This window comes from Neolamprologus multifasciatus, chromosome 11, assembly GCF_963576455.1.
Source record: "Neolamprologus multifasciatus chromosome 11, fNeoMul1.2, whole genome shotgun sequence".
NCBI classification, from domain to species: domain Eukaryota; kingdom Metazoa; phylum Chordata; class Actinopteri; order Cichliformes; family Cichlidae; genus Neolamprologus; species Neolamprologus multifasciatus.
Genome location: NC_140449.1, coordinates 22,895,429 through 22,923,078, shown reverse-complemented (window position 1 = coordinate 22,923,078; position 27,650 = coordinate 22,895,429). Strand labels below are relative to the sequence as shown.

General features: G+C 40.4%; 2 protein-coding genes across 4 annotated transcripts in view; both read right to left on the bottom strand.

The window, feature by feature from the left end:
• clstn3 (calsyntenin 3) overlaps positions 1-2,361 on the bottom strand; it is a 31,376-nt gene extending 29,015 nt beyond the window's left edge. For 2 of the 3 annotated variants that reach the window (XM_085178067.1, XM_085178068.1), the window contains exons 1-2: positions 1,825-2,359; positions 843-909 (exon numbers count right to left, since the gene is read on the bottom strand). In XM_085178067.1, the coding sequence (XP_085034193.1) occupies positions 843-909 (67 nt within the window). In that variant the 5' untranslated portion in view covers positions 1,825-2,359. Of the gene's footprint in view, positions 1-842; positions 910-1,824 lie in introns of all 3 variants that reach the window. The other variant, XM_085178069.1, reaches the window with a different exon arrangement.
• Positions 2,362-2,974: 613 nt separating this feature from the next.
• On the bottom strand, positions 2,975-20,065 carry lpcat3 (lysophosphatidylcholine acyltransferase 3). Its single transcript, XM_085178085.1, has 13 exons — positions 19,922-20,065; positions 16,708-16,815; positions 14,492-14,598; positions 13,946-14,039; positions 13,741-13,778; positions 11,325-11,503; positions 11,086-11,194; positions 10,892-10,978; positions 10,499-10,662; positions 6,566-6,713; positions 6,128-6,283; positions 4,025-4,168; positions 2,975-3,938 (listed from the first exon to the last, which is right to left on the bottom strand). Exons 1-12 carry the CDS (start codon positions 20,004-20,006, stop codon positions 4,049-4,051), a joined length of 1,395 nt encoding a protein of 464 aa, XP_085034211.1. The 5' UTR covers positions 20,007-20,065; the 3' UTR covers positions 2,975-3,938; positions 4,025-4,048.
• Positions 20,066-27,650: the final 7,585 nt, after the last annotated feature.

Below are 27,650 nucleotides of genomic sequence, written 5' to 3'. Positions count from 1 at the left end.
GGTGTGTGTCTCTTTTTTGGTCATTTATCTCCTGCCCTCTGTCCCCTCTGCTGATCCCCCCTCCCTCCCCTGCCCTGCCCTGCTATAAGCATTAATCTGAGCATCAGGCCTGTGGATTACATCCCGGATTACAGATTGAGAGGCAGCTCACTCCATCTCTCTTCCTTCTCTGTGTCCCCTGGCACTCCTCCCCTCTCTGTCACTCTATCGCTCCACAACATTTACCCACCCCTCCTCACCCACACACAGAAATAGCCCAGTATCTCACACTTTCCTCTTCTCTTTTCCCTCGTGTCACCTGATCTCACGTACCACCTCTCTACACCCCCCCCCCCCCCCCCCCCCCGCTTATCAGCAAGGATCTTTTCGGCACGTCCTCTCCTGTCACAGCTCCTTCTCCTCTTTCTCTCCTAACACCCCCTCCCACCCCACCTCCCCATCTCTCTGACACTCCATCTCCTTCAATCTCCTCGTCTTCCCTGCGTCTCCGCTCCTCTACCTTCTTCTCCTCTGACATTCTCCCTCCACGCCGCCCGTTTCATCCGCCTTTCCTTCAACACGATAATCACAGGAACAATGATGCTGAAGCAGAGTCGTGCTTTTCCAGAATGATCAATCTGCTATAGACGGGGAACAAATTTATAATTTTCTCAGAGTCACACCACAGGCGACACAGACACACCGGGTCATGAACATGTATGAGGGCTCAGACGCGCTGCTGAACGAGCGAGGCGTCGAAGCTGTAAATAAAGGAACAGTTCGGGCCAAAACAGCCACGGTCCTGCCTCAAAACCATCATCTCAATACTTCACAATTAACAGTCAAAAGGATGAGGAACTGACCTTTGTTGCCAATGGCAACCGAAGTCAAGCAAAGGAGGAGGAAGGAGAGAAAATTCATTCTGTCCATCTGAGGGAGCAAAGGAAAAAAAAGGAGGGGGGAGAGGGGCAACAGGGTGGGGGTGAGGAGAGAGGGGGAGGAATACAGTACATGCATCAACAACTGATCAGCAGTGAGAGGAGACAGGAACAGTAACAAGACAGAGAGACAAATCAGGCCTATCAGCTGGTGCTGCCTGTGTGTGCAAAAACATCACTGTGCAAGAGTCACGTATGTAAGACCTACACAGCCAAAAAAAAAAAAAAAAAATGAGGCTACACAAGGAGGAACATTAACGATCGAGAAGCTGTTCACCATCACGAGAGTGGCGTGGTTTCAGCTTGAGAGCCCAGGATAGCCTGTGGATCACATGCATACCTGCTCAGGAGTGTGTGTCAGGAGAAAAGGTGGTGTGTGTGTGTGTGTGTGTGTGTGTGTGTGTGTGTTGTGGTGTGTGTGTGTGTGTGTGTGTGTGTGTGTTTTCCCAGGTTTTCATTGTGGATTGTTGGAGCTGAAAACCCCTCAAGGACTCATTCTTCAGATGTGGCTGCAGCTGCATTTCCCCCCCCTAACCTAACCTGATATAAGAAACCTCTATTATGTTTTCACCTTCACTGCTGCAGTCCTCGAAAAGCTACAGGACAGCACAGATTAAACCAAAAAAAAAGGAGGAGGAGGAAATATATCACAGAAGAGTCCATCTGGTCACAGGTTGTTCAAGGCTAGACACACAAACACACACATTCAGGAGCAGAAACATGCGACTATGCGACAATTTGCAGCCGATTTATATCACAGCCTGCCTGCACTGACACACATTACCACACAGCACCGGGTACATGGCTGCCGATAGCCGTGTTCAGACATCGCATCGGGAACCCGAGCAGGCTGAATGTCGCAGAAATGAAGGTCTGCTTGAGCAGAAACATGCAGGTCTGACATTACCGTGCTGAGTGCGGTGATGCTCCTGGTTGGTACCCTGCCTCTACGCTCGCAGCATCCGCCTCTCACGCCCCTGCCGCTCGGCACAGCACGGCAATCCCCCCGCAGGCTGCAAACGACCCAGTCCTCCAGGTGGAGACGCACACAGGCGGATGTTCTCAACAGCCCAAGACCCGGAGAGGAGGGTTTATCTCCCAAGCTGTGTGATGAGATGCGAGGAGGATGAAGACACCGATGGATGCCCTTGTTTTTTTCTTTTTTTTTTCGGCTCTACGGGAGGAGGAACGGGACCAAAAAAAAGACGGTAGGAATATTACGCTGACGTCCCCTCCCTCTCGGCGTTTCTTAACCCGCCCACACTGCGTCCTTCTCCCTCTCCATCTCTCTCTCTCTCCGGCCCCCACCAGCTCCGTACCAGACTGCTGCTCTGGCTGTTTTTTGCTGTTGAACGCACATTGAGAGTGACTCAGACCTCAACACAGCAATCCATCTCATCACGTTTATCCCCCACTCCAAACAAATAAAAATAAACTCCAGCAGTAGCATCATGGTTAGATGAGTAACACACGAGCTGCCCCATAGTTTTTTATTTTTTTCTGTTAAGATTTATTTTCGGATCATTAGTTTTGCCACACAAACCTCCCATGGCCACACTGCAAAATGACGTCATGCCACCCCCCTTTTGCCCCTGTAAGGCACATGAAAGCACGAACATATGAACTACAACCAGAGGTTGAAAGCAGCATTTTATTTAACATTACAAAAAAAAACAAAAAACACCCTCCCCATCTCCTTTGCCACATACAGTTTTTTTGTTCCTTTCTACATCTTTTAGGAGTAAGGCATGAAGAAGAAGTCTCTTGGAATAGCAGTTCACATCAATTAATAATCACTGTGTCATGTATAAATATTACCAAAAATCTGGGCTGTCTTTACAGCGAGGTTCGTCCTCTCCATGGGTGTGCGTGTGTGTGCACCGGCCTCAGAGGCAGAGGCCTTTCTCCAGCAATGCATGGATCAGACATAACAGCCCCCCCACCCCTCAGAATAAAGGAGGCTTAGAAGCCAGGACTGTCCCCTCCCCACCCCCCAAACACCATTTTATTTGTTTGCTTCCAGTTCAAAAAAAGAAAATTACACCCCCCCCCTAAAAAAAAAAAAAGCCTGTTTCTCCACCTTTTAATATAAAATCAGAACACCAAAAGAAGCAAAACAATTAACTGTAGTGACTGTAGGGCTGTTCACTTTCACAACTGTGCATTTTCAGAGTCGAGGGACTTGAATCGAGGCAGACAGAAAGACAGATTGGCGTAAACAGAACACAGGGAGAAGAGGAGATGTGGCGAGAAGAAAACCATCACTGAGGAAAGGCTGGAGAACAATGCAAATCGTTTCATTAAATCTTATCCAAAGTTACAAAAAAGTTCATTTTCAGAAAACATGTTAACTTTATAAAATTCAATTTTTTACCCCCGCCCCCAATAACAAATCAAATTAAATCCAGAACAAATGTACTGTAAAAACATTCATTAATACAAGGCCATTTAGAGTTGGGTGTTAGTGTACAGTGTGTGATTTAGAGTGCTTGTATAACCGCTGGCAGCCATTTAGGAAGAAGAAGCCCTGATGATGATTACCATCCATCTTCTTATACATGTCGTAGCGCAACATCAGAAAGTGCCACATGTGTGCTCACACTTCCTGCTCAATGTGGACGTGAAATAAAGAACGCATTTAAACAAAAACAAAAACAAAAAAAAAAAGCCAAAAACAGACTCTGAACCCATGACTTGTGAGCGTGTGCAGTTCTGTGTTGACAGCAAACGAGTCCCACGTGGTAAAATTTTAAAAAAAGAAAAGACAAAAAACAGGAAATTGCTCCTGACTGGCTCACAATTAAACCCCTGTGGCACAATGGTAATTTCCTGTAAACATCTCTCCAAATGTTTATAAAAACACCCTCCCCGCCTGAAACACAAAAATATATAGAAATTTATTTATTTTTTTCTTTTCAAACATGGACATATATTACTAAAAGGCCTTAAAATATTTTCCGTTCTGCTCCTTGGAAGTCGCAGTTCCCTTAAGTGAGTATTCAGTCTCAACGATGGATGGACCTGAAGGAAACAAACATGTTAAAAACCAATCCACACACAACTGAAATGTCTTTATTTGCTTAGCAAAGCTGTTCAAGTTTGCTTACCACGCCAAGTTCTAGTATCAAGTCTTATTCCTGCTTCTTCTCTCTCCCCTCGTTTTTAGGCACCAGCGCCTTACGGAGGCATGGCATTATTAAATATGCTACTAGGAAGAATAGGTGACCACAGAAATAAACAGAAGAATACACCTGAGGGGGGAAAGAGAAAGAAGACGGAACAGTCAAATCATAATCTGCACGTGCAACTCTCAGTTCCTCTCTGCTGAAACCTGCCTGGCTGTTTTCCAGCTCTCAGACCATCTGTGTAACCCACTTAGCCACTCCATTTCCTAAATAAATGCTTTTTTTTGCTTCGTTGCTGACTGTTCCTTATAAATCTCCTTTAAGGCAGTACAGAAAAGAAAGACGAAAATTCAATCCCATCAGTCTTTTCAGTGACTTTTCTTTTCATCGACGCAGCGGGAGTTCTGACACGGAGGCCTCTTGGGAGGGGGGGGGGGACAAAGAAACCAAAAAACACCAAAAAAAAAAAAAAAAAAAAAAAAAAAAAAAAAAAAAAAAAAAGCAAGCAAACAAACAAACAGACAAAACACAACAAACACCCACCACACACGGTTGTCTGGCAAGAATAATAACTTTTGAAACTTTTTGCTGTAACACAATGTGACAACACACCGAAAAAGTGCCAATCGTTGTATCATGAATAGCTGCAGTTTTTTAGCACCCGATAAGTCTTCAAGTTTAAACTTAAACGCCTCCGGTTCTCCTCTAGTCTGAGGTGCTTTGTATGTTGCACAACAAAAAATGCGAAATGGCACAAACAAAAATTGTGTTTGTGTTCCTCACAAATGACCTTCCCGCAGTCGAGTTCACAAAAGCTCTTTCAGTGCAGTACTTAAGGTTTTGTTATTGGCTGCTGCTGAAACGCTGCAGAAAAATTAAACAGACACAGACGTGGTCAGGTTTTCCGCCATCGGGGCAGCACAGCGGTATGTCACAAACAGCAACTTTGTAAACACAGCAACTAGTTAATATCATAAATCCAAAGATCACTGCACACTAAAAAAAAAAAAAAAAAAAAAAAAAAATAGCAGCCTTTGTGGCTCAAAGTGTGCATTAAGCATTTAATATTAAAAAAATAAAGATAATATTGCACATGTTTATACACGGCATGCTTTAAGGGACTGATGTGGTTGAACTTTAGTCCTACACAGAACTTTGAATACCCTCATCTAAATGTTGTAGCTGTGTACCGTCACCAGGGGGCAGTGTCAAACACACATGGACTGTCTGTTGAGACTACTGTCCTCTGATCAGGAGCTAAGCTAAGGGACCCACAACAGCACAAACACAGTGAAATGAAACAGTGTTTCAGATAATGAACACCGCTCCCTGCAGCTGCTCATCCTGCTTTTCTGATCTTTGATCATTTTTGGCACTCCCTTTCCTTTGTGGAGAACTATGCTCTCTAAATCAGCATTCTACCATCGAGGGTTTTTTGTTTGTTATTTTTTGAGGACAGCATGTGAGCACATCTATATGTGATAGCTTGACTTTGCATAGCCAAATACAAAACACCCGTAGCACCACAGGTGGGACACAGAATCGCTGCAGGTGGGGTGTGGACAAATATGAAAAATAATGAGCGGAACTAATTTGAATAAATTATTTTTTGTGCCTAAGGGAAAGGAAACAAAAAGTTCACTCGTGCTATTATGATCATTATACTTATATGCTATTGTTTTTTTATTGATAGGATTCATAAAACTGTGGTTCTGTCATAAATATCTGTGGGTGTGAATGGAGAATATTCTTATCTTAACTGAGGGCTTGATAAAAAGCGTTTGAGAATCACTGATCCATGGACACAAATGTGGCACCACAAATCCACTGAAGTAGGATTGAAAGACCGAAGGTAGGGTTGGGTTCACATCTACACCTTTACAGGGAATTTTCACCTATTCAGCACAATTAAATTCCATATTGTATTTAAAGAGATTTTATTTGAAAAATAACATCTTATAGTTGAAACTTCCTGTTCTGTATGCGGCTAAAATGCATGAAATGCTGCCCTAAGTGAATGGTCAGGGGTTCCTTTCAAAGAGAAGTGAAAGAAGGAACCAAGAGAACTGTGACTTCTGGATTTACCTTGAGCCATTTGTCATAACTGAAGATGGAGAATGCCACTAGAGGATACCCCATGAAGAGCCAGTGGATAAACTGCTGGACTACATAGATGAGTGGGTAGAGTGCACTGTTGGCCAGCTTTGTCAGCACAGGACTGTCCCTTACTAGTGCCTGGGCCTGTCACACAAACACACACAGGTCACATCAAGATAGAAGAATGAATCTATAACCTTAAGTCACAATTATTCTCATTAGTAATGTGCATTTAATCAATAGTAGCAGACTATTGTTGATTCAATAAGAGCATCACCACTCAGTTTATAACAGAACTAATACCACAGTTGTAATCAATATACATTAAATGCAACACTCTTAGTTTATACAGAGAACAATCACTACTTTCTGAATAAAACGTACAGCTCGAGTTACAGGGTGCAGAGCTGGGACTGGGTAACTGACCTGTCGCTCCACGGTGATGATGAAGAACTCCATGGAGAAGCACAGGATGTACCCGGAGTGAAGGCCGTGCCAAATCGATAAAAAGAAGAGCGTGGCCACATGAGATAAAGTCTTATTGCCCAGGAACCTCAACCGCTTGAACACATGTCTTTGTAAAGAAGAAGGAAGAGGAAAAAATAATAATAAAATGAGCTGGCTGTATCCACAACCACAAATTAAACAACAATTTGCGAATCTTCATCCACTTTCCACAAATTGGACACACAGGTTTATGGTTTCTACCACATTACCAACTACTTCGCTCGCTTTAGTTAATTCATTTAGACTCATTTTATGACACAGCACTTTATTTTCAAAAGATGACACAGACACACACTCTCTCTATCTTAATTACTTTTTTCTGTCTTTTGAGTTACATATCTGCTGCTCCAGTCATTCCCCGTTGGACGAAAGAGGAGTCTGAGGGTGTGCTGGTTAAAATAGATCTATACAGGTGGATAAAACCACTTGCTGATGTACTGGGATTTTACCACAAAAATCCTCTATGATGGCAGTTCACAAACTCTGGGCCACAGAGCGGTACCGGCTCTGCAGCAACTATGATGCTATCATGTCAAAATGGACCAAAAATCTCTGAGGAATGTTTCCAGCACCCTCTTGAACCTATACCAAAGTCTAAAAGGGGATCACACCATGGTAGTAGAGTAGAGGTGTACCTAATAATGACTGCTGGTTGAGCTCTCCCTTTTTTCTTTAAAATTCAAGTTCCTGTTTTAATAACAAAACATCATTTTTTAGTGGTGTTTTCTTTGATTGACCTCTTTAGGGGACAACCCATTTCTTATAATAGTTTATGACTTAGCCGGGGTGTATCCCCACCTATCACAGCTGAGATGGGCTCCACCACCCAGGCACCTGGAATAAGAAGTGCGAAAAGAAACTGATGGAGCTTAATTTGATCCTTCTGAGATTTTTAGATTTAGTCAGTGTGACATTTTCAAGTTAAATAAAACCTTAAACTGTGCTCGTCTTTCATTTGGTCTCTTATAAAGAAGTTAGAGTTATAGATTATCTCTTTAACTGGAAATCCAGGCTGCCAAACATGCTTAATGCATCAGCTGTCACGCTGGTGAGCACTCATTCACCTTGAATTTGTTGTTGCATAGCAACTGAGTTATATTAAAACCCAACAACTTTATGTCCTGTACTAAAAGGACTAACTGTGACCCAGCCTGGAACATTCTAACAACTTAAAAATCAAACCTCAAACCAGAGTTTCTTCTTCTATACTAGATACAGGTGAGAAGCTGCAGTGTTAGCTGAATGGAACGGGACCAGACCAAGGGGTACATGAGGTGGTGCTGTGTAAAAGCACCAGTACACTTCAAAGCGCCTCTCAGATAATTAACAGCTTCCATCCTCCCCACTGTCAATCGCACAAACACGAACTGAGTGATCTTGAATACCAGGACACAATACTGTTTGGATCCAATAGTAACTGAATATTCAAAGGCTAGCTGGAGGGACACAGGTGTCTGATTTTATACTAAGGACCCTATCTAATGTTAAAATAAGGGCCATGCTGTGATTTTGAATAGACTGACATTTCTAAAGGTGACTCAGAGAAAGCTAGAAGTGGTGAAAATGATGGTTGGGAGGTTGACAGTGATGTGCCACTCAGTGAAATAAGCAAGAACTTGCATGACAGCCAGTAATGTCTATAGACTGTAGATGCACAGATAAACAAGAAATCAGAACATCAGTGATGCAGCAGTTCACAATCATTCACAGTTCAGTTTATTGTAAATGCAACCTTGACCACAATATGGGTGAAGACCTAGGGTTGGAAAATTAATTTCCCCAAGGGGCCACACGAGAAACTGGGACTGTTGTGGAGGGCCACACAAATAAGCTTATATGAGAGTTTGGTTTATTGGTGAAGACCTCGACAACAGTCCCAGTTTCCAAAAGTTAACTATTTAAATTCTGACCAGTGCTGTAGAGGAGCAGTAACTGTGGCCAAACAACTGACTGACAGACCGACCGACAACGGACAACTTGCCATGGCATATGCTGGTCCTTCAGCCTGCTGAACTAAGAAGTATCTAAAAAGTCTTTGAAACTTTACTAAAGCTAACTAGGTTGGCAACAATGATGTTAACTGAAGGAATGATGGTCACAACTGGGAGTGACAAAAATGATACCAAAGCTGAAAACTCAACACTTCCTTGATGAACAAAAATCCAAACACATGAAGGTTCGGTGACAACAAACAGTCAATTCTTTTGCTACTTCTTCCTTTGTGACACCCGTACAGAGGGTGAAACAGTCTTAAGAGACTAATTACACAAGCACAAGTCCTGACACAAGCAGGTGTAGCTGTTAGCCGTCTGCTAACAACAGGCTTTCCTGTACACACACACACACACACACACACACACTTAAGTCACTGAAATTATAGCATTTTCCTAGCTTACTATAAGTCTGTGTCAGACACTCATAAAGTTTACTAGCTAAACCTGCTACTGTTGGCTAAGACAGGAATCCACCACGTGATCCAGATACAGTCACCTCTGGCAGCAGAACATTAAAGATAGCAAAGGGCAAATTGTTATCTTTAAGACTTGAACTCGTGAACCACAAACCAAAAGGTGATGTCACAGTGGCTATGTACATCTCGCATATACGGTCTATGGGACAGATATACACTTGTAGCAATTGTAGGCTTTGAAGAAAACCAAAAAAAAAAAAAACCAACAACACAAAGACTAAACCCCAGATCTGTGTGGTGCAATGAAGACACCAATGATTGTAGTATAATGCATGGTGTGTTTTCAAATCATTTCAGGTTGGACTGGCTTCATTTCATAAGCACATGACCTTGCTGCATGTGTATATATTCAAACCACAGTAGTGGACTGAAACTCCAATTAGCATTTTATTTTGAGGATTTTTCTGGAGGTTTTTTTTTTCTTTTTTTGTTCCAAATTAAAATCTAAAGCCTGACATTTTCTGCCTAGCAGTGTGGCACTTCTGAATCTGAACACTTAACACTTGTTCAGACGACCCTTCTGTTTAATATTTTATACGCGTATAAGAACGCTGAACCTTTTGCCTTCGTTTCCCTAAGGTTTGTGACTTCTTGCATCTTTCATGAATTTAATTGCACACCCCTCAAAAAGATCAGCATAACATAGCCTCACATTAACCAGTGCATCTGAAGCCTTTCATTATTAAAAATTCTCATGTGTGCGCCAGGAGTAACTCAGAAGTGGTGCATTTTAGGCTAAAAATACGACTTCCTTTATAGGTTACACAATGAGCCCAGCAAATGTCAAGCCTGTGATACATCTACCAAATGCTTGAAAACGCTCCATCAACTAGTTCCAATATAATACCCCCTTAAGTCCTAATTGACTTTATAGGTTGCATTTCTACATCCCAGCCACTTTAATTTCCATTTGAGCCAGTTTCTACTGCCACTCTACATCTGAAGGAGTGTCGTGGAGTAGAAAGAGAAAGTAAGCGTGGGTTGGTTAATGTTGTTAAAACAGAGCATGAAATAAACTGTATGTTCAGTAAATTGCTTTGCGCACTGCGGCGGTTGTCGTAAAACTGCCACGCTTTCAAAGAATTTCACGCATGAATCTTCAGCACGAAAACTGTCAATAATTGTCTTTAATTGCAAAGTTTTAAAATCCTCCCAGCATGCCTTCACCCACCTGTGTGAGGATTCTTTTATTGTTAAACTGCAGAAAGGCAGAGGCTTTGGTAATTTATTTATTTATTTACTGACAGACTGGCAAGTATGCATATTGGATTGGGCTGTTATTCCTCCCTCTCCCCATTATCATCCAAGCAAATATTTAACTTTTATAGCATGGCTTTGCATACCAGCTAGAGAACGTCTCAGATTTCAGACTGCACACTGACCTGGCAACCCAGGCGTTCGTGTTGATGTTGAAAGAAGAAATGGTTCCTCCAAAGAGTGGCGTCGTCTCAAAGAGCCACACCTTCATATTGGCGCACGCGTTCCACTGGTGCTTACCATCCACTACTCCATTGTATCCCAGTCCAGTTAATATGCATACACCTTCCTGTAACACATAAAGCGTGCACTTTACTGGCTCATGTAAGATCACACCATGAAGCACACAAACTTGATTAACTGGGACTTCACGCTAAATGAGGTGTGCCTTAAAGAAATGTATGAATGCATGCAAAACTGGCGAGACTGCCGAAACCTTGTGCAGTTTCACATTGAGGCTTTATTAGCTTTTAGTTGTTTGCAATGAGGTACTTGCTCAAGATCAAGAGTCTACTTACCGCTATAACCCAACAGCTGACATATTTATACAAAATGATTTTGCCCCACAGGAGAATGAACACACAGCGATACCAGAATGGCTGCGCCTGTGGAAAGCAAATCGTTTTGCAATTAAGACATTTTAAAAAAAAAAGAAAAAAAATATTTTCTTTGTTTATATCGTGATTATTGGGAATGCTATTGCTGTTCTCACCTCATACTCATCTGTTAAATAGTAGCTGTCTGGATAATGAGGACTAAATATCGCATATATCACCAGGCAGAGGAAACCAAGAGCAAACCTCTTCATAGCTGGTACAACACTGAGAGAAATAAGGAGAGATAAAGAGACTTTAATAATGTTAACTGAAGGGCTTTGATACTGGGAACTTGCTTTTCCCCGTTTAAAAGAGATCTAATAAAGGATTATAGTTCAGTTCATTTTTATTTAACCTGTTGGGAACTTTTCCAGGGCAGTCTGTGAGCTCCCTCGCCACAAGTCTTTGGTAGCTGCGCAGTGTAAACTGGGGACCCACAAGGAAACCGCCATAGAAGTAGGAGAAGCCGCACACCTCGAGCAGCGAGGGCACGGACCGCAGAGCCGACGCCTTCTGCTCTGCGCTCAGCTTGGACTGGAATTTAAAGATGTGGCCAGTAAGCAAGAGGGAAAAACCAAATGGGCATTAAAAGGCTCAGAATAAAGGCAGGTTAGCAGACATGAAATTGAATAAAAGACAAATAGGGCTTCACTAAATACTCATTAACTGACATTCAGCTGACGGCTGTAAACAGTGTTCTCGTGTATGACCCTTAGCATTCAGCTGCAGTACTGAGTAATGACATCGATGAATGGCGTCTATGCAGATAAGAGATAAAAAACTGAGTGAAAAGCAAAAATCCTCAGATTAGAAAGAGAGAGCAGTGTGGCTAATTAACAGCCACCATAGATGTGCCAACAGCAAAAGAGAGAATTCAAACTAAGCGAAGGAATGAGGAAACAGTAACACCTATTGTTGTAACATGATTATTAATGGACTGGTTAGGTGAAGTCAGGGAAATGGGGAGACGCATTAATGAGTCTGGAGTAACATGAAGAAAACCACTGTAGTGATAGCACTACAGTGCCTATCACAGTACTGTAGCTAAGAGAGAGCCTGAGCTAAGTGAGACATAAAGCAGAGAAGGCTGAGAAGAAGATCAGCGCAGATCCTCCCCACTATAAAGATTTCTTATTGTCGCTTTGAGCTGCTGGTAGACCTGCTTTGAGTCCTTTAGTTTCACGTCGTTTTAGTAGTCTAACAGGAAAACCTGCTTCCAACTGCCCAATGCTTTGCAGCGCCTGAGGCAGTCCTACTACTATATACCAACTTCTTACAATTGCAACAATTGTTTGTTTTGCAATTAGTCCTCATGTCGCTGAGGACACTGGGCGCTTGGTACCCATTATGCCTCAAGTCCCACTGGATTAAGCCTAAAGCACATGAGCGCACTGTAGTGTAGTGGCATAAAAATGGCATGGAGAAGCATGCAGCTCCGCCTCTGATCATAAACTCTATATCCCTCGTGGAAACTGCAACACTGGCGTATTGTTTGCTGTCTACTTTGGTTACTTCCCTACACATCTGTATGAAACCTGTAGGCACCAAAAGGCATTTCTGATTACTTCATATTTTACTACAATTATTTAACTGATTAAAAAAAATAGTCATGTAAAAAAAAAAAAAACTAAGTACACCCTTACGGCTTGTAAGTGAATTAAGAGGGCAAGTAGCTGCCACGTGGTGATAATCAAATGTGCTTTATTTAACAGACCATCAGTAAGTGAGACTTTGGGTAGGCTGGTATTCTGGAGAACATAATCTTCCCAGAGGTGGACAGCTCACTAAATTCACCCCAAAGTCAGACTGCGAGATGCTCAGGGAAACTTAAACGTAAAGATCGTATCACTACGGTTATGAAGAGACTGAACAAGTATGGCTTATCTGGGAAGAGAAAGCCAGGAGAAAGCCTCTTCTCTCTAAAAAGAACATGATGGCACAGGTTAGGCTTGCAAAGTCAGAGCTGAACAAACCACAAGCCCTTAGGAATAACGCACAGGTAAAACAAGCAGAACATCAGCCTCATGCCAACTACTAAACACAGTAATGGAGGTGTAACGATTTGGGCTTTTTTGCAGCCACGTGAGGCGGCCATGAACTCGTCTGTGTTTTTCAGATTTTTTATTTATTTATTTATTTTTTTTAAGAGTCAAATGTGAAGCCGTGTGTCTGACAGCTAAAGCTTGGCTGAAGCCCAAGGACGATGTTTCCAAGCAAAGCAAATCTACACTGAAAAAGAAAATATTCAAGGTGTTGCAATGGCCCAAAGTCCAGACCTCAACCGCGTGCTAGGGTGGTGGTGGTGAAATGCTGTGGTGGGACTTTACAGAAGCATAAACAAATGCATGCAAACCTCAATGAACTATAATAATGTTGCTAAAAGAGAGCACAGCAAAAAGCTCCTCCACAGCGATGTGAGAGACTGATAAAGTTACACAGAAAACAATCGTTTCAAATTATTTTTGCCACATGTGGTTCTACAAGCTGCTGAATCATGGGGTGAACTTTTTCCACAGGACTGCACAGCATACAATGAAAAGTCTTTTTCACATGACTCTAAATATTTTCTATAATTAACTTTTTACACAAACAGCCCTGCTCGTGTAAGCAAAACAAAACAAAACAAAACGAACTTAGAGACGTGACTCTGCTGATGCAGAGATTAAACCCTCCCCCACAAAAAACACAATACAGAAATGACTGTTACATGGTCTAACAAAGATAATGTTAAGAAAACCTCCAAGCTAAAGCAAGACAGAGCAATAACTCACTGGTTCCTTCCCGCCATCATAGTAATCAAACGCCAAACCTGCAATCAGAAAACACAAATTTGTCTATGAGACTGTGGTAAAGGCACCATTACTGTCAGGAGCATTTGATTAAAAACAGCTTAAAGCATGTAAAGGCCCCGCGTGCAGCCTTTCAGGAGGTTGTAATGACATCAGCAGGAAAAAAGGAAAACGATTACTGACTCACCGATAAGTTTAAGTGTGAGGACACAGTGTGGCATAGTCCACTTGATGTCATACTCCTCTGTCGCTGTGAAATAATACCCCGCTAGTAGGTATAACTGTAGGAAGATGGCATTCGGGTATCAGATATAGGGTGAGCAGCTGTTTTATTTTTTAGATTTACAGAAAACCTGAGGAAAGAAAGGACTCACAGGAAGCTGCTTAAAGTTTGAAAATACAGAGTTGGCACATTTCTTTTTATGAATGTACTCGTAGTTTGTCAGACTATGGGCATCATAAAGCATGTAAAAAGTGCCACTTCCTTAAAGGAAGCGTGTGAATGTGTCGTGAGATTACAGACCTACTTCAATAAATGAAACAAACAGTAGTTAGACATCAACAAGACAAAGTAGACCAGAAAATGCAGAGAAAGAAATTAGATTTTAAACTTGTGGAACAAACTGCATTAAAAGTGTCCTGTGGATAAAGGAGGGGGCTGCTGCTACAAAGTAAGCCTGAATCACAATATAGTACATGCGAGAAAAACAGCAGTGCAGAGATAAACCCTCACCATTTGAAAGGTAAAGCTGCACAGGATGGCTGTTACCGTCCTTCCCATGAGCCTCAGCATCAGAAATTGGACAAGGACGCATACTACGGAGTGATAGAGCTGAGAGCCTGGAAAAAGAAAAAGAGACAGTGAGTGGGGGAAAATGGAGAGTGTAGTCAAGTGTGACATGACAACAGTGTTCTTCCTCTGCAGTTGAGAATTGGCAGAGACAGAGAGAGGACAACAAGACGATGACATGACAACATCTGACTTGAAACGAACTCGAGGAGAAAGGTAAAGCAACAGACCTGCTGTAAAATCCAAGTGCAGCAACAACAAAATAAAGAAAAGAAAGAATCAATGTTGGCAGTTTGTTTACTACTCCAGCAGACCACTCTCCCAACAGCAAGCACAAGCCACTCAGTTTCTTAGTCTTCCAACAACAGACCTCAAACTGAGGGGCAGGCCCCACTGGTGGTACAAACAGCCTACTGTGGTGGACAGGAGGGGGTGCAGAAGACCTTGCTGCTGCCACAGGAAATTACAGCCTGGATTATTTCTTAGTATTAATTATTTATAAACACTGTGGTAGTTGAGGTATAAACTTTATGCTTTTTAAAGTGGATGTGCCAAAAAAAACTGGTCTACAAAAGGTACACTGAGTGTTATGAGTTTGACATTTGTCCTGATGAGCTTTCTGTTTGCCTGAAACAACGTGTTGTTTATTAGTTATCAGACTGAATATGAGCTCCTTTTCTTTTAATAATAATAATGTAATGGCCGCAACTAATGATTATTTTCAGTTTTGTATTTTTTATTTTTGAAAAAAAAAAAAAAAAGTAACCCTTTTTAAAAGAAAGTATATTATGTGACAGCCTAAAAAATTAACATTTTTGTTTTATTCCAAAAATATTGAAATATTAAAAAATGTTAACTCAATTTACTATTTTTTGAAGGCAAAGAAGAACATCAAATAACTGCATTGAGCATTTCAGATGCCTGAAGTGGAAAATATTTGGCATTTTTACTTGTCCAATAATTGGTGGATCACTTTGGGCTCTGAGAAGCTTTTTATTGCTACTGATTGGAGCAAGAAAACGACTGCCAAGTATGTTTTAATAATCAGTGGCAGCTCGCTGCTCATATGCTACACACGGGTAACAAAGCTGGTTACATACAGGAACTCAATCTAGTGTCATAGCTGAAGGGGGGGACGTTTTACTTCCCTGTGACTTGACAAAACTCGATGACTAATCCATAAAAGCTTCAGTGCGGTTTTAAAAGAGGCATTAAAACCGCACTGCATTTAAAAGAAAATGAGGCAAAAGTGCTTTCTGTTCAAGTCCAGCTTTTCCTTTTTTTTTTTTTTTTTTAAGTCAAAGTGTCTCCGTTCTTAGTCATAAATTTGGACAGCTGCAAATTTAAAGCGCACTTCAACATGTCCACACCTCCGATTTTTTCCTCAAAGGGTGAAATAATAAATGTGTTCAATTTCAGAGTAAACCTGACAGCTGCAAATTATGATTTGCAAGTAATGGAGAAAATGATAATGCCATCAAAATAATCATAAGTAAATGTAACAACTCTAATACCGGTAAAATGAATTAAAAAGCGTAGCATCACTCCAAACATTCAATTTCAAAATTAGAAACATTATTTCACGTTATAATATTCCTACTCAATTCACATTCAGATTAATCTGCAACTACTTCTATAATTTGCTCATTGTTTTATCCCCCGCCAGTCCCGTCCCAGGCACAGTGCCAAACTTTTTCTACTGTTAGATGATAGAAAACTGAAAACTGAATAATTTCGCCCTTTTTCTTGTTGGAAAAATAAAAAGCAATGATTGACTTAACAGAAAACAACTTGACTCTGAACATCCTGAAAACGTGTTGAGAGCTTTAACCTTAGAAATTCTGACTCGATTCATTATTTGTTACGATTACACAAAAAAGAAACACAGAAAAGCTTAACCAAAAATAAAGGAACAAGATCACTGTCAGCGATTTAACAGGAATGTTAACAATACAGAATTCAATCAGGTTAAAAACAAATCTCTAAAAAGAGTACAATCAACAGACTGTTAGATGTAAGAGACACAGATACCACGTTTTGGTTAATAACAGCAAATGTATAGATCCTTTTATGCATTTACGATAAACATACATGAGAGCAATTCACTTGAAATCATAAAAGATAAATCAGGTCTTTGGAGACATGCCACTTCATCTCACCAAAGTTGAATGCTGCTAGAGCCAATCCAGAGAACGTGTGGAATAAATGGATAACTGTGGGAGTCTGGTTGAACAAGAACGACCGGTACACCACAGCAAAGGGATACCCTGCAGAAAAACACAAGGAGAAACAGGAAAATATGTTAATGGGAACTCGAGTGTGGTTCTTCATATCAGCCGAGTGGGCTACTTTTAATCTCTCCTGGCGCTAGCACCGACCTTCTAGGTAGCGCATAACTAACACTGGTGGGTTTGTGTGCCACGTTGTGAGAAGTCAGGCATCTCAAGGAGAAAGATTACCTCCACGGCGAAAGACCAATTCTTTTATATAGCGTGAACCATTTTGAGGTGAGGTAACAAAAACTTAAAGATATTTATATGATATAAATCTAAAATGTTAAAAAAATATATGCATGTTAACTTTTTCTCTGCATTTGAAGGATAATGAATAACAGCAAACCACCATCTGTGTCAGCTGTAATCTGTGAGACGCAAAGATCAAGTCCATCCATCCACTGTCATAGCAAAAAAAGAAAATAAAACCCCACAAAAACAAATAAACTCAAACAAAAAGTTCTTATTCAGACCGAGTCAGGATATCCACATATTCATTTCACTAATTACTAGTCTAATTCTGGGTCGTGGAACCTATCCCACCTGTCACAGGGAATATCCCGGACAGGTCACCAGACGACCTGATGGCTCGTCTTGCTTCTTATTTGTACTCGATACACAGTTTTTGTTAAGGTGGTAGAACAAAAAGGTTTGTTGTGTCAGTGTCTGTGGTGGGGACCAATTTTCTGCAGAAGTTGCAGCAACTCAAGTACGGTTTTCTGCTCTGTGTCTGACTTTTCATAATTGCACCATGTCTAAGCTACAGAGGTAGCCCCTTGTTTAGGAACACGGTCATCTATTTGTTTTGGCTGGTCCTTCTGTGGTGCTGTGGCAACTATTGCAAAATGTAATCTCAAGCAATTAAAAAAATATTCCAGTAAACAGTGTGGTCCTGGTCTGAAGAGTGAAGCCAAGGCAAAAGTGCCTTAAATTGGCTACCAAGGGGCGACTGCTGGCTGCAAGAAGCGGTCCGACTGTAGAACTCTGGGGTAAAATTACCCTCAGATTCTTTTTAAAACAACATCATTTGTATTCATCTATTTTTTCAGGCTGATTTAGGGCTGTGGGAAGCTGGAACCTATCCCAGGTGTTAAAGGCCAAAAAGGTGAGATGCACATGAAACCAATCACTTGCCCATCACAAAGCTAACAAAGAGACAGACAACCACACATTCTCAGAAACACACGTATGGTCAACATGATCAATTTAGAATCGCCTATGAGAAACCGGAGTACCCTGAGGAAAAAGCACACATGTACAAGGAGAACATGCAAACCTTTTTCCTGTTCTGCCCTACAACACGGCATTCACTTTGTGTTTATGGTGCTTATTAAAGGCAAACATGGAGAACAAACAGGGTATGTTTTAGCTCAGCTCAAAGCTTCAGGAATTTAATGTAGCAGTGACAATGTTGCTCTTTCATATCTAGCCTACATTCTGGTTATACTTTTATTAAGCCGAACACGCAACATCTTGCTGCCATACACATTTACTACCATCTGTTAACAGCAGCATTTTAATACTAAGCTGTACTTTATACACCTCTGTGAGAGAAACATTGGCTTCCAGTGTCTGGTGGCTTAAGAGTTTAAAAATCAGGAGGACCAAAAAGAACTTTGGGCCAAGTGCCACAGATGGGGTAAGGAAGTCAGAAAGCACTGAAAGACAGATTAACACATTGTTTTTTCCAGGGGTATTTGTAGAAAAGTATGTAATAGTGCCAGCTTTATCCTTTTAAACTTTTGCAATCTGAAGAATCGGGTGAAAAGCCGCTGAATCTCTTGAATGCAAAATCCTACAGGCTTCAAGTAGAAACCAAAAGCCCCATTAAGGAAAAGTTTTAACTTTTGTGATGTCCTACACAGCAGTTTATTATAAGTTACTTGACCTACACACAAAAGGATGCACAAGAATGGAACAGATGAAGCAACTTTGTTTTCGTTGCAGTGTGCAGCTGTTACTACTGAACTACACTACTATGCAATGCACATGAAGCAACTTCAGGACCGGGGATCGTGCAACAGGTTAGGTGACAAGTTTCCAAACAAAGACTGAATAGCCCTTTTCTTTCAGTCTATAGCAGGGCTGGAGTCAGGTGAGGGAAAACAGACGTGTCCGTGTGTTGGAGCAAAGTTCAGCAAGGACAGTGTGGAGCACCCTCCCCCACACCATTCACACACCCACATAGGGCATATTTTGGTGAGGACCCACACTGACATACTGCAGTCCTTAATGGCACGTTCCCCTGCACAGCTTCAGCAACATAGTCTTAAGTTTGAACCCAAAACAGGCAAAAGGTTACAAAAAAGAAGACCAGCTAAAATGTCCTTACAATTCCAAGGTTGGCAACTGGTCCTCACAAGGACAACTACACGTGAACGCGCGCGCACACACACACACACACACACACACACACACACCTCTGACAGCTCTAAAGTAGTGCTATGTGTTAATCCCAAAGCACTAAACCAACAAATGTAAAGTTAGACATGTCAAATGAAATTTAGCTCTTGTTCCAGTGTTCAACCCGCTCCTCAGAGCGTGTCTCCTCTCTGCACAGCTTTGTGTGGAAAAAGGGGAGTAAAGGGGCATATTTTGGCAGCCTGTGCTTCTTCCTCCCAACAACACTGCAGCTATTATTGTCGACCCCGGTGCCCCCAAAACCCCAATCCCATACAACAACGAGCAGGCCACACATAGCTCCAAAAAAGTGCAGAAGGATGCATTTTGCTGCACAATCCTAGCTTCCCGTTAGGCAGTCCCAACAGGTAGAAAATTAATGTAGTTCAGCTGAAAGCCACATGTTAGCCGTTTGTGGTGAGGCTGTGCGGGAAACTATTCTGAGGGTGTGTGCTTCCTGGAAATAAAGCTGCTGTTTGAGGGGCAGCCTGAGATTTAAATATAAAGCTAATGTTTTCGCTACCAACACAAGCAGACCGACAGATAACTGGATAGTGTCACAGCTGAGTGAGCGTTATGTTAGCTCAAACTATTTAACAGTTACACCACCATAGGAGCCGCTCACACCTAACGTACAGGTTGGTGTGATGACCTCTGACCGCGACAACAACCTGTAAGTGAATCGTGGGTAGAAACTCACCGATTAAAATAGATAAAATGAGTCGAATCGCTGGTTCCGGGGAACCTAAAGACTCCGACAGTTGCTCCAGCAAGGGGGCCGCCATCTTTCTTGTGGGCGGAAACGTCTTTTCGCCACAGTTCGGAGAGCTGTGTGGACGCAAACCTCAACTTTTTAAAGGATCCCTCAACGCCTCCTCTCTTCACCTCCCCTTTATGATGTCAACTTTTTTTTTCGTTTGCTTTCTGAGTTTGTTAAATGAAGATATCAAAAAAGGTGGGCATTTGCGAAAAATAAGAAAATAAAGCTAAAATATCAGACGAAAAATATAGTAAAGTAAGATAAATATACATTTAAATAAAACGTTAAGTGATTATATAATAAAACCAAATATTATTAGCAAAGCAAAACCATTACGGCTTACAATCGTCTCCACTCGCGATTTTTTAAAACTGAATTTAACACAAAGCTTAATTATCCTTCTTTTATTTAAGGAATAATCAGCAGAGTTTTTAAAAATGCCATAAACGTTATTTAATTATGTTTTTGTTTATGTTTTTAAGCTTTCCATATGTTATTAGCTTTATTATTGCAAGGATTTGTTTTAGTTTAATGTATATAGTGTGGATGTATAAACAAAATATAAACAAAAAGAACAACTGCACAAACATTTATGATAATGTTATATTTTTATTATTAAAACAGAATTTATTTAACTTCTTTCTTTTTTTTAACATGTCACGTTTGGTGACAACTTGGTAGGTCAGTATCAGCCCCATTTTTTTAATCTCTGTGGGTAAAAGCAATGACTGTAGAAAACAGATGATACACGGTGGTGTAAGTGTGCCCCCATGTGGCGAAATAAAGAAACAATATTTAGAGATGCTCCCTGAACAAGAACATCAAAAAGTCATTTTAACTAGCCTTATAATTTATATTGGAGTTTACTTAGTTAAACATTAAAAATGCCCCTTTTTGTTTATTTCAACAGTCTCAAGTGCAGACAAGTGTTACGGAAATCTTAAATAAATCAATCTACATAAAACAAGCTGTCTTTCTGAGATTTTAAGTCAAACAACTATGCAGAGTGCAGGAGATGTCCACGTGGCATTTAACAAAAAGTAATAACAAGCATGGAATAATTTCTAGGAATACGTTATCTCCCCACCACGGTCACAGAATACAGTCAGGACATAACGTGCAAAAGACAACTTGTACAGATGAGTGTATCTTGTAATAGAGAATTATATTGAGACAAAAACATGATACCATGGAGCCTTTCATTTAGCTATATCAACACAGAGACAAATGTCAGGAGCGATTTGTAACAGAAGGATAGCAGCAAGATTGAAAGGGAAAGTTTACATGATGGTGGTGAGACCTGCTATGGTGTGTGGTTTTTGTATAGTACCACTAACAAAAAAATACAGGAGGCAGAAGTGGCTGTGACCAACTGAAAGAACAATATAATGTTGTATTGTATTTTCTTTACTTTACTCCTTTATTTTAAACTACCTTGACTTATTACTGAGCTCATTCTTTCAATTCTTATTTTGTGTTTTTTTTTTTTCTTTTTGGGGGGGAACATTTTATTTTGCTGGATTGAGCTTCATATTTATTCTGCTTATTGGAGCACAGCTTAAACTACGGCTTTTGTAACAACTTGTCATACTAATGACGATCAGCAAATTTTGCTAATGTAATTTTTTTTAGTACACTGCATTTTCAACAAACAACAACGTGAACAAAAGAAATTTCCATTTGGTAATTAAATATTGTGGGTATATGTCATTTAAAAAACAACAACAACGACAACAACATTAAAAGGTACTCCATAAATAACATTAGAAATCCTTGAAAAATAAACTATGTAAGTATAATACAAATGATTTTGAAGAGGACTCGACTACACACCAATCACAACGCTTCTAAGCCGTTATTAAGGGGTGGGGCTGGGCAGACTGGCCATTCATCCAGAAAATGTGATATTTTCTGTTTTACCTTTGCCTGTAACACAAATTGAAAACAATACTCTAGGATTTGTATAATCAACTTTAAAGCTCCTGTTTTACCACAGTTATTGGGGGGTTTCTCTTTATGAGACACCTAGAAAATATCTAAGCGCAAAGATTCCTGACATGAACCCATCGGTACTAGCACACTAGGCACAGGCACTGTTGTCATGGTGTCATCCTGTAACTTTCAAAACTGATGTCAGAATAACAAACATACATGTAAAATATACAGCAGTATAATATGTCTTCATATACAGCCAGAGATATTCACACAAATCTCTTAAAGCCATCAATTGGGGCTGTAATCAGTAGATTAAAGCTCCTAAGAGAACCAGAACCTCATTTGTCTGTACGCATGCCTAGAGGCAACAAATTCAGGTAGAAAAACATGAATAAACAACTGTTTTCTGCACTCAAATCTGTGCAGAATCCCCCGATTTACGCTAAGCAGAATTATTTTAATCATTATTAATTAAAATTAATTCTCCACCAACATAATTAGTTAATTAATTATGTTGGTGAAGGAAACTGGATTACCCAGAGAAAACCCACGCAAGCATGGGAGGAACACAGAAACTCGCCAGGGACCTGGGAGCAACAGAGAGAGGATGGATGCTTTTCACTGGTATTGTATGGTGGCTCAAAATCTGACTGTATTTGTGTGTGTGTGTGTGTGTGTGTGTGTGTGTGTGTGTGTGTGTGTGTGTGTGCGTGCCATAAATTTCCATAAATTCCATAAATTTTGAGTCCCAAACCATGACACAGCCCCCACTGTGTTCTACCGATGGCTTACTGTTGCACCTCTCTCCTTACATGCTCCATAAATATTGACAATGATTTGAACAAAATTATCATGAAAAACATAAACAAAGTAAATATGCTAACAAGTCACATGTTAAAAATTAAGGCCAACATGTGACCCACCTGCCAAACCTTAATACAAAAGCAGTAAATTTAGTTGATCTTAATGAGTAATATCACAAGCTAACCACCTCCTATTATAGTTTTAAGTCTCTTTTTATATAACTTAATACATTTTCTTAGATATGTAGCTGTACATAATTGTGAGCTATTTCAAACTGAATTTCTGTTATTACTGGGGCCCACCTGCAGTCCCACTATGGACCACGAGGGGGCTTCAGCCAACACTGGACTAGAGTGCTGTTAACACCAGTGGATGAGAGGACAAATAGGACCATTTGCTCAGATTTTATGCACTGCCACGTCATATATTTTCCATTTATTGCATTGTTGCTCAAGCAAGTTTCAACATTAACAAAATATATACGCATCAATAAATCAATCATTACAGCCAAATAAGTGAGTAAGACTGAACCTTCTGTTCCAGGCCAGTTTGAAATCCATGTTTTATTTATATAAGCCTGGAAAAAATGAAGGCTGGATTTTCTGTTTCCGAGCCAGACAAACGTGAGACTGTGTTTCGTGTTGACGAGCCTGCTATGAAGTCAGAGACTGTGTTTCGTGTTGCCAAGTTGGCCCAAATGAATTTGAATTTTGTGTTTTCCAACTTGCCGATTCAGACACTGATCCTTGTTTTTAACTTATGAAATCAGAGTTGTTTTGTTGCTCCTTTAACATAAAGTGAGGCTTATTTAGTGCCTCACTCTGAACCTGCTCATAGTGTACCACAGTCTCAACTTCTTCACAATGTGAATCTGAATCTGCTCCTTATGTGCCTCAAAGTGAAACTCCTCATTATGTGCCTCAAAGTGAAATGGCTCACTGTGTCCCTCAGAGTGAAACTCATTCCAAAATAGCTGTGCTAGAGACTGGTTAGCTTCCCTAAACTAACCTCTTCAAAGACCGCTCGAAGCAACAGTCTAGAGGCTGTTCCTTTGCAGTTGACCAGTTTGATCTTCTAGCTCCCTCCATGACCCAAGTTGGTAATAGTGGAGATGGCTAAGCACGCTGCATCCGTCCCAGTACTTAGGGTGAAGGTGGCCAGGGCCCAGCTTATCCATAGTTTTCACGTGACATCTAAGCTACTGGGACACGCCTTCTCAGAGGTTAAAAACAGTACTGCAGTCCTTTGCCATCCAGCCATCATTTGAACATCTTCGAGTTATACTTAACCACAATGCCAGATAGTTGCCGTTCTATTGGATGCACGAATCTACGTTTATTTACAACTGCCAGAAAATGTGTAGAGTATGGCACCAACATGTGAGCACACCTCTCATAACCCTGCCTTACAAACCAGTTGTTACCAATCCCTGCTTCTCCATAGCAACCCATGCTGTCAGTGGCGGCTCATTTAAACTGTAGGAATGATTTACCTGACATCGTAAAAAATACTCTGTCAGCTACTACTATGACACAACAATAATGTGACAAATTAATAGTACAGGAACTTTTCTGGGCCTACGCTGTAAACTTACAGGTTGAGAAAACAGAAGATTTATACTTGGTAGTTTGTTTACGCTTGCTATGTTGCACTTATCTTTGCTTTAATGACGAACCTCCCACACGGTGGTATTATTGTCCATACTGTCCATACTTTTAAAGGTTTCATCCTGGCAGCAGTATACGTTGAGGGATTCTCTAGAGGACACATGTAGATATGCCACTGAACTGGAGCTCTGGGAAAGACGTAATCACTTTCAGGGATTTAAATAAAGCTGCCGGGATCACAAGACCCCAAAATTCGTACTTTCTCTTTATATCTTCATTTTTCCACCATGGATGATCTTGGCTCAAGACAGGTGAAACAAATAACACTCATCCTGCAGTACTACCGAGTGTCCACTGTTGGCCTTTATGTCTCAGTCCCTAGAAGTGTATTTTTTCCTACTTAGCCTTTTTTTTTAGTGAATTACTTGAAATTGTTAAATAGACATTAAGGCTATTTTCGCTGCACTTTTGCATCCCGAGTTCTGCATTCGGGTCAGCAACCTGACCGTCACACAGCACTACATGATACTAACTGGAAATCATTGCAAAACAATGTCACATGAACACATGGAACAAAAAAATCATTTCCACCATGCAATTACCGAAACATCTTTTGTCTTTTATATAAGAGATATATTATTTCATGACCTGCCAAGGGACTACAGATGCAAATTAGCTTAAGCCAACTCTGGTACAATGCATTGAATGGCTACATTCATGTTAATATCGTACACGGTCCCTTTTCACATCAAATATAATATCCATCCATCCCTTCGCTTCCGCTTATCCTTATCCTAGAGTAGTAGGTAATATTCATGTATAAATTTGTTAATTATAGGCAAGAGTAAAAAAGAGTTCCATATTATAGCATCAGGAGTTTGTTCATTACTTTTATATTTAACTGGCTTCATTGCTGGCGTGTGTGTTTTCGTATTGTCATCAAACAGAAAGAAGTTGAATGCAAATGGTTTCAGTAATCAAAGGGAATACCAGAGATCTGTTTCAACACTTGGAGTATAATAATCACCGAAGGATGGCTAGTATCAGCATATTTCTTCCCACAAACTGCAGATGTTTGATTTGAGTTTTACGCCGTTGCTTTTCATAACCTAACCCTAAAGAACAATGTTGGGTTTCTTTGTTCATTTGAGAATAAAGTCTAAATTAAGTTTTGGAATTTGAGTCCAAATAACATCAACCAGGATCCAATATGTTGAGAAAAATTGGAAATGTTAAGATTAAAGTTGTTGTTTCAAGTTAGATTACTGCCAATTAGTACACAGCTGCCCCACCCTCCACAAATTATTTGTATAGATGAGTCAGTGTCATGGGACTTCAGAATTGGTTTTGGTGGCGAGGGATTTTTTTTCTCTTCCTGCACATAAACATAGTTTTATATGTATATATGTATGAGAACTTCTGTCTGTTCAGGAAGTCAAAAAAACCCCAACAAACTGGGAAGAAAAGGCCACAGTTGTGCAAAGTTGGCAATGAACAGATGCAATGTCGATTATTACACATGTGCACATTACAGTGGAGGTATGCTGTATCAGAAAAATCAGGTTGCAACTGATGATATTTCACAAGAATACATAAGAACTAATACTAAGATACTAAGATTTTCAGGTGATTGTCAAATTTCGAAAAAATAAAATGTGTTTTTGTCAATGATTTTAAAAGACAAAGTCTTCAATGAACTTTGATGGGTGAAAACCACAAAAATGTATGATTAAAATTTTAAAAAGTTAAAATCCTCAATCCAAAGCTCTACGTGTACGTACATGCAGATGTCTGGTGGGACAGAGGGATAGGGTGAGATAGAGTTGGATGATTTGTTGTGTCGACATCTAAAGGAAGCAGCTGAAACAATGAAAAATCATTTTTAGCTCACGTTCATGCACGTGCAGCAGGTAAGGCTTCACAATACAGACTTCAAGCACAGACAATGATGCAAAACACACAAAGCAACTCAGTAATTTCTGAAGGGCAGAGGATTATTCTGCAGCAATCAAATGAATCACCGGAACTTAACTCAGCAGAGAATGCTGAAGACAAAACTGGATCCACAAAAAACAGCCTAGCAGAGCATCTTAAAGGAGGTAACCCAACTTTGCTTTTTGCTGATGATAGCGATAATTTGTCCGATTACATGTGAGCCTTTTAAAATTTTTGTTAAATGCCTTGAATTAAAGCTGAACCACTTTCAGCACATAAACATGGTGGGTGATAAATATGAGGACTTTGAAATGATTGTGTCTGCTCAGAAGAAAGAAAAAAATTAAGAACACACACAAACTTGGACAATTTACCACAATTGTGCAAGGTGACAGATGCAATATCACTGGTTGCACATTTGTGCAAAAAGGAGGTGTGTTTTTTCAGAAGAACAGGTTGCAACTGATGATATTTCACAAGAAAACACAAGAATGCATACTGAGAGACACCCTTGAACTAATGAAGTTGATCTTTTCAACATTTCCGATTTTTTCCCCAAAAAATCTGACTTTGAGGTCAAGGTCACTGGCATCAGATTTGTTTGAGGTTTTTAGTAAATGTACCTACGGTATGAATTTGAAGTTCCACATCTCTCAAGTTATTATGTTCAAGAGATTTTCAGAAAACCTGATCTCTGAGGTTTAGGTGACTGAGATTCAAATTCTTCCAGTGCTTTTAGAAAATGCACTTATGATATAAATGAGAAAATCCTAGCTGAAATCTTTCTAAATTTACTGTATTCACAAGGTTTTCAGAAAATTTGACCCCTGACCTTGACCTGGTCAAGGTCAGCAGGATTCAAACTAATCTGAGATTTGGTGTCAGTTTGAAAATCATATGTCACCTCATTCTCAAGTTATTGAAGTCACAAACTTTGGTGTCCATGCTGTCTGCCCGCCCGCCTGCCTGGCAGGGTAACAACAATGCCTCGTTAGCCTTTAACGGCTGAGTGATAAAAATTGTTTTTTATTTCTCATTTTGACTATAAAGTTGAAATAACTACTGCCAATTAGTGCACGACCTGCTGCACCCTCTACAAAATACCTTGTGTAGATGAGTCCGAGACATTTTGCTTCAGAATCGTTTTTAGTACCAGGAGATTTATTTTTCTCTTTCTGTACATAAACTGCTGTGTGAGAAATATGAGGCCTGTGAAGGGTCTATTAAGAAAGAAAGAAATAACACACTCAATCCCAGAAGAGTTGGCTGCAATGGTGCAACGTGAAATTGCCGGCAGTGAATGGATGCAATGTTGATGGTTACATAACTGTGTAGTAAAAATGGAGGTGTGTTGTATATAAAAAAAAAAGAGGTTGCAGCTAATGGTA